General features: G+C 36.2%; 1 protein-coding gene across 2 annotated transcripts in view; it reads left to right on the top strand.

Annotated features, from left to right (window-relative positions):
- The window catches only part of furinb (furin (paired basic amino acid cleaving enzyme) b), an 86,558-nt gene that overhangs the window by 43,673 nt on the left and 34,926 nt on the right, over window positions 1-7,959 (top strand). For both annotated transcript variants that reach the window (XM_014005532.1, XM_014005530.1), the window contains exons 4-6: window positions 2,228-2,323; window positions 4,887-5,015; window positions 5,595-5,671. In XM_014005532.1, coding sequence (XP_013860986.1) covers window positions 2,228-2,323; window positions 4,887-5,015; window positions 5,595-5,671 — 302 coding nt within the window. The remainder of the gene's footprint in view (window positions 1-2,227; window positions 2,324-4,886; window positions 5,016-5,594; window positions 5,672-7,959) is intronic.

The following is a 7,959-nucleotide window of genomic DNA, read 5'->3' as shown; positions in this document are numbered from 1 at the left end:
TAGGTCAGTACATCTCCCACTAACACTTTTTAATAATCAGTATATCCTGCAAAACACAGAGACATTAGTGATTCAWGTTGAAGATAGTTTAGTGATWYCAAATATGACTGGCTGTCTGACCTCTTGTTAGAGTGGATTCTGACTCTAAGTTCCAGTAAGGTGTTAAGAGGGTGAAATTATATTTTAAATTGGTATATCCCCCACCCCCAATGTATTCTCTGAATTATAGTAAACCAATCAAAGCGTTGGATCTGTCCTTTCTAATCTTTTTGTTTTACAAGCAATACCAACATGTCTTCTCCTTAATAAGACAAGAAAAGTTGTCATGACACTGCAAAAGATAAAACAAAAGGTCTGTTGCTCAGGCAGATTGCAGTTCTAACCCATGAATAGATCCCTTTAGTTTCATGATTTCACACTTGTGCGGTTGTATTTGCTTTTGCCCTAGACCTCAGGGTAGCTGTTAGAAACAGACATTTTCATCTTTTATTTTCCTCCCTCAGAGTAAAGGATCTTAAGAAAATGTTGGACATTGTTTGGGGTTATGATAATTAAGAGAAAATAATAATTTAAAACAAAGGTTATTATCTTTATAAAAGTAAAGATGACACATCATTACCCACATATACAGAACAAAACAGATTTTGTTYACATTATCATGTGATTCATTTTAAATTTGTTAGTATTTATGAAGCGGTGCATTGAGATAGTTGTGTGCAATAAGAATGTAAAAAAATTCAACAGATGTCCATTATACTTCGGTCATTTAATTAAGGTTTYTTAATTCATCTCTGGTAAATAATTACCCAAGTTTGAAGCTACACTCTCCTCCATTATTCTGAACAGTTTTACATTCCAACCCTTTACTCTGTGCAAGTTTGTAATTAAAAAATCAAGCATTATTAGAAGCTATGCATCGAGTGACTGGATACAAAAAAATTTCAAATATAAAAACAGCTGAAATATGTTTCACACCACCAAAATGCCTAAATAACTGGTTTTGTTTTGAATGCTGGCAATGCATTTTAAAGGCAGTTCACAAGCTGACACGTTTCTGTCTTGCAGTACAAAAGTAGTTAATTTTTCCTCATCTTACAAAAAACAGGCATGAGTGTTGCACCACAATTTTAGACTTATTTTGTCCAATAATGCATAACGTTCTATTTTAGATGTTACTCTTTAACTTGCAAACAAAGAAGACTTGAGCTGCTTTTTGATTACAGTAATCAGAGCAAAGTTTAGTGATGAGCTACAATAAAACTGATTAATAAGTTAATTTTTCATTGTAGATTTCTGATAGTCAATCAAARACAGGATCCTGCAACTTTTTTATGATTTATCAAAAAAAATCTTTGTATTTTCTGATTTAAAAGTAGTTTTTTATCAAGAATATAAAAACAACTTTCTACAACACCATTTCTGAAGGCTCACTAATACTGTATCTAACATTTTCCAGCCAAGGACTTTATTTTTTATTGTGTTTTAAACCCTCTGTTAAAAATCACCAGGCATGAGTTGTATCAGTAAATGTGTTTTGACCACAAGTTTGAGAAAGCATTACATTAGTGCTTGCAAAATAACTTTTAGCAATTTTGTTTTCCAACTTCAAAAGGAAAAGCTGAAATGTTACATAAGGTTTCAAATTCTCGATGCATTTTTAGGCATTCTTACAGTACATTTCATTCTTATAGATGAAGATGCCTCAAAATAAATGTGCAGAGGCTTAAAACTGAATGCATGCGCCATCAAAATATTTGCTTTTGTGGGAGTTTTGGAGAAAAGATGTGTTGAACTATTTGGGCAATTTCTAAGTAAATTTTGTAAATGACATTTGCCGCATGTGACGTTAGCATTGCTTATTACTCTGCCTTTCCAAATCTGTGCATATTCCAGAAGCCGCCACATCTTCAAAGACCCCCATTCACGAACATAGAACACTACAGCAGCCACTTTTCTTCTGCATCTGAGCAATGAAATAAACCCGATTTCTTGACATCACTGCTTTTCTTTGTAGTTATTACTTTTTGAACACAGCTGGGGCCATGTTTTTTCTCATCTCCAGTCTGTTGTATGCTGCAGCCACTTCTAAAGTAGAAAAATTAGCAATTTAATATTATCATGTGAGGACAGTCATGCAAACTGTTGCTTTTTTTTCTCCTGTGTGGGTGTTATTGTATATGTCATGTATGTGTYTGCGTGCGTGTATTCTTGCCTGTGTGTATTCCAGGTCCTGTGGGTGGAACAGCAAGTGGTGAGAAAAAGAAAGAAGAGAGACACCTTTGAAGGCCCCACAGACCCAAATTTTCCTAAGCAGTGGTACCTGGTGTGTAATGATCTCTAATCTTTAGAGTTTTGATATAACTTGATCTGTTGAAAAAATCCTAAATTATGTAATTTACTGTAGCATATTTAGGTAATGTGAATATAATATCAGCAAAAAATTGTTACCACACAGTCYATAAGGTGTTTAAATGAGCTCTTCCTTGCATTCAGCTGGATCGTTTTTTTAAAAGATGTGATATAAAGATGAATGTTTATTAGTGAATAGGTAGAAGATATTTTTAGTTAAGGTTTGCAGTCAGAAACTTCAGTCTRTTGTGGTGGATTATTTTGCTCCTCGTGAAAATTTCTAATATATCTTATCTCACAAGATGATTTGTCATACTACTTATTAAATATTTAAAAAACAGTCCATACGCTTAAGGATCAGAGCTTAATTTCAAGCCAAGAATGCTTTTTAGAACTTGTAATAATCTATTGTCCTGGTCTGTGTGTTTATCTTTAACCATCTCCTTTAACTATATTGCTCACTTTTCTTCTTCTCCTAGCACAACTTTTCTTCTGCCACTCTATGCTCTTTTTACGTTCATTTTTTTTCCTCTCAAAGGCTCTCAAACTGTTATTTACATTTCAAAACAAATGCCTGCACCAGGATTTCTAACGCAAATAGATTGTCTTTTAGTTTGTGCTGACAAAAAATAAATAAAATAAGAAAAGCATGCCTATTCTGGTCAGCTCTTTAAGGKAGCATGGATATATGGAGTTATGGAGGTAGTTACTGTTTTATGATGGAGGACAAATGAGGTACAACACACATATTATAGGTTAACATGACCTTGTGTGCACTGACTGGTGACCTCTAATCGCACATTGACAAGTGGTATATAATAACACATGAGGTCCCACTTACAAATCCATATAGTGTCACGGTTAGTTTTCAYTTTTATATAGTCACTCCTCAAAGAGCCTGGGAATGCAGAAGGGTAGGAAAGTATTGTAGCTTGTCTCTCCTTCAGAGAACAGTAATTATGCACATAACATTATGTTTCATTGACTTCAACACATATTTTATAGGCGACACACACAAGCCCTGTAGAGTAGATCTTGAACCACGGTCAGATCTTGCACATTAGTGCAGCAAAGAGCCAGCAGAGAGGACAAGATGAGCAACCAAAGGGACTGTCACATCCAAACAATGAAACCAAAGAAATGTATTTGTAGTCATCACTATCTGACCACAATGCAGAAACCACTTCTATATACAGACACCATTGCCCCACCCTTGATTGAAAAAACTCTCATGTCATGAGGCGAAGGAAGATTTTAGCTTCCCTGCTGCTGTAAGCAAGAGAGAGAATCTTAAAAATCTTTTGAAACGACTTGAAACATAGCCTTAAAAGGGTCTCTGTCCCTGGTTGAATTGGCAAAACAAATGTACAGGTGATCCCATAAGTATACACTGTGTGTCAGTGTATATGTGCAGTAAACAGAGAGAGAGAGAGAGCACTCTGTGTTTCAAAAGCAAAAGGATGAGAAGAATTTGAYAGCTGAATCACTATAGAGATTTAGTCGGATAAAAAAAACCTTAAAGAAATATTCTTCTCTTTTGCGCATAGTAACCTGAGGGCGCTCAGATGTCAACTAAGTACAAGTGRGATGCAAGGATAGTGCATAAAGGTCCCCAAGCTGATATTTAGTAATCGGAACTAGAAAAAGAGCAGTTGTATATATAAAAAAAAAACATACATACCCATCAATTCACTCACTCAGCCAGTGGGTTACATTAGTGGTAATCAAGCAAAAATATTTGAATTTGTGAAATGTAATCAAATTCAGTCTACCTTCCAATCATTTTTTTAAAATACACATGACCAAGACATAAGCATCTGTCATCACTCTCTCAAAACAAATATCACAAAAATGAGAGTTGTGTAGAAGGAGAGARCTTTACCTAGAAGGTCTTTACCAAAAGAACAACATTGTGTGATTTTATGAAAGCCTATTCACTCAATTCTCAGAGGTGGGAGTTCCAAGGTTTTTCAGATATTGACGTGGAATTTGTAAGAGTTTYGCCAAAACTGGTGGCAGAGTGCACAGGCCTCAGAGTGCTTCAATGCTCTTCTTGAGCAGACGACCTCCAAATAGACACAGCATTCTTCATTTTGGTCTTAATCATGCAATAKGAAGCTACACTCCTTATGATAGGAGCYAACAGTGAATTTGTTTTTTGMTTTTTTTACTTACTTTAGCTTGGCYATTACAGAAGTASACAAAACACACTGCCAAAATAAGCAACCCCACATCAGCAATGAGGAGCAGAAGTGAGCTAGCCTCACTTAATTAAAGTGTTAAAGTGTGCCTTGCAGTTGCAGTGTTAGCACACTTATTGTAGTGTGTTGTATAAAGCAAAAATTAGAAAGGAACTAAATCTTAATTGTTTCTATATCCCTTTAGATCAAATATTGTATTTTTAACGTCAAAAATAAAGGGTCTTCGTTGATTATTTGAGTTGTTTTTCTACTGGCAGGTCATTTTCTACCAGTTTGTTGGGGAAGTATCAGTCACAGTAGATTGACAACTGAACAAAAGGCTTTTGTCTCTTGCAGTCCAATCCAACACATCAAGACCTGAATACCAAAGCAGCCTGGACCCAAGGCTACACAGGAAGAGGTGTAGTGGTGACCATCTTGGATGATGGCATAGAAAAAGACCATCCTGACCTCTTCAGCAATTATGTAAGTGTTAAACACAAAAGCTCAGACCAACTGTACAGTGTGTGCATGACAAAAGCTGTGCCCTCAGCWGGGTAAATTCCATAGGTGTGTCAGGGGTTTAGGTTAGGACTAAGGTGTGAACTGAGTTTAGGTTAGGTTTAAGGTCCAGTATGTACTGGGGCAGTTAGGTTTAGGGTGAGGGTTCAGGTTCAGGCTATTGAAATGACTAGCAAATCAATGTCAGTGCAGTGTGCACATGAGGGTAGAAAAAAGTGTGTGTATGTTTGTATTACAATAACATGTTCATTGCGACCCTGAAAAGGAAGAAGCGTGTACAGAAAATGGATGGATGGATGGATGTATTTTGGGGGAAAAAAGCTTGACTGTTGGGATGATTTGTCTGGCAGTATTGTAAAATCCCACGTAAGAAGACCAAAARATCTTTTAACACTGTTAGGTTTTGGTGAGTTTTCAAACCAGAATTACTTACTTTAWTAAACATGTTAGGTGAGTCTACTTATGGAGTACTTGTGTTGGTGTTTGTGTTTTTGTTTTTATCCTATTGGGCAAAAGCTGACACATTACTGTGTCTTTTCTCAGGATCCTGATGCAAGCTATGACGTAAATGATGGAGACGCTGACCCCCAACCGAGATACACGCAGCGAAATGAAAACAGGTAATTTGACAGCAGCTTTCATAAAACACAAATGAGAAGTTCGTTGTTAATTTGGGTAAGTATYTTTACATTCTGAAAAATAATTTGGAGTGGGGTTTTTTATGCAACTCCAGCTTCTTCTTCCTATAAAACATTAACAAGCACTGGCTTGAAAACAAGTCTATACAGCTTGTGATAGTGATTTACATTTTGAAACTACTTAATTAATGTTCGAAAGCCCCAATGCTTTTGTTTTACAGAGGCTTGAAAGATTATTTTTTTTGCATCAGTACATAAACATAGACTCTGCAGTAGCCCATTAAAGCCCAGCCTTTGCAGCCTCACAGCCATATTTGCACTTATTTGTTCTTACACTGTGTGTTTCTTGCCCTCTGTGATTTATGCTCTTTCTTTCTAGTCTTTGGTGATCACATAAAAACATGTTTGTCCCAATTAAATCATGCAACACTAAAGRTTCACAAGGGATAAATTCTGAGCATCCAGTTCCTCTTTTTTTAACCATTTCTGTAAAAGCTGTGGTCTTCTGCTATAGGCAATCCACCCCAGAGCAGATAAGAAGCCACTTTTGCCTTTAAAATGCACAGCAGGATTTGTCCCGCTATCTTTTCTAAGATGCCTGCCACTAAGTTTTTTCTTGGTTTTTCTTTTTTTTTCCTTTGGTAATTTTTTTTTTCCCAAAATGCACTGTTGATCAGATGGAAAAACTTAATATTCCTAACAAGTTTTAAAGTTACACACAAAGGTGTTGCATGGAAATAGAATCGATTTTAATTAAACTTTCAATATTCATCCATGCACTGATGCATAATTTAAACCTTTTGTTCGAGTTGTGTTAGATTTTTCTGTCGTGTTGTGATATGTGCTCTATTTATCTTGAAAGAATTRAGCATCAGCAGGTTTTAAGCTTATGCCATGTTTCTAGTCCTCGCAGATAGCTTGAGTAGCCATGCAGACCGGCCTCAGCTCTTTCTGTCACTGTGTAGTAAGATCCTACTCTGTCTTGCTGATGGAACAAAGCTCTATCGAAGGGGATAACTCCCTGAATCTGGTTCASTTAAGCTCCCAAAGTGTGCCATGTTATTACTCCAAACCACACAGATAATAAAAGCAGAGGTTTGCGCTCACACACTTTCTTCCGCAATTTTCAGTGGGCCTGCCAGAGCAATTATTTTAGACGTGATCCATTTATGGGCATGAAATGAAAACCAGGTATGTTTCTGTGTCTAAAGCGTGCAGGTTCCATGTCTTGAGTGACCAAAGAAATAATATCTGGTGAGTTATGTAAATAATGTACAAGGAAAACGGGTCACATGTGAGTAATGCTCATAGTTGCCTTCACAATGAGGTTACATGAATTTATTCATAAGACAACAAAAAGCGAAGGGGATTCAGATGTGGACAATTTCCAAAGTCATGAAGGCCAGTTCATTTGTATGGGTGACACGCTATGCTGATTTTTGAATTCTCATCTCGGGCATTTTCTGGGGAGATTCACTGCCTTGAGTTGACAGTTATTGTTGAAAGAGGGCTAGACTTAGTGGAGGCAGGTTGACGTATTGTGAAGGAGGTAATCCATCCGTGCTTCATCATGAAATGTTTGTCCCGTGTCTTTACATTGGTCTTTTTCTCTGCTTACATGTCAGCGTGATACAGATGTATGAGTCTAGGCTTGGAAATATAGAAAATAGGATTGATTTTCCTTCCTGCCCACAAGCTACTAATAGGGCAGAACTATTTTCAGAAACCTGTGCAGCATGGAGTCTATCATTATATTTGATCCTAGTTGTCTCTGATCTATAGCTCTGTCTTTCTATCTGATTTGAAATAGTAAAAAACATTACATTGTTGGGTTTGATCTAAAGGTAAAAATGCTCTTAAGTATTTTTATGCATCTGTTAATTAAAATGAAAATAAATTGTCTTTTTTATTATACCCATTTATACAATCATCTGTTGGGATAAAATTTCTGTAGATTAATATGCATTACCTCAGTGTAATCTGTACATGCTTCTCTAACATTAACAAATTGTTTCGTTTTTGGTGCTRAGCTGTTCATTTCAATGCATAAAAGTGCTCCTTCGGCAAAAACACCAGAAATAAAAATATATATATAAATGCACCGCTCGCTATTGAAAAATGATTATGACATTTGTATTGGAAAATTTTGTTTCCTTAAGACAATAATAACTGTTGGTCAGGTATTTCTTGGATTAAATGGTTGTGTGAATCCTTAGTCCAGGAGGAGTGGCTTCCCACTGATCAGACATGTTGGCTGTACAGATTATTAT

This window comes from Austrofundulus limnaeus, unplaced genomic scaffold, assembly GCF_001266775.1.
Source record: "Austrofundulus limnaeus strain Quisiro unplaced genomic scaffold, Austrofundulus_limnaeus-1.0 Scaffold31, whole genome shotgun sequence".
Taxonomy (NCBI): Eukaryota; Metazoa; Chordata; class Actinopteri; order Cyprinodontiformes; family Rivulidae; genus Austrofundulus; species Austrofundulus limnaeus.
The sequence above is the reverse complement of the archived record's forward strand: the minus strand, read 5'-3'. Positions and strand labels throughout refer to the sequence as shown.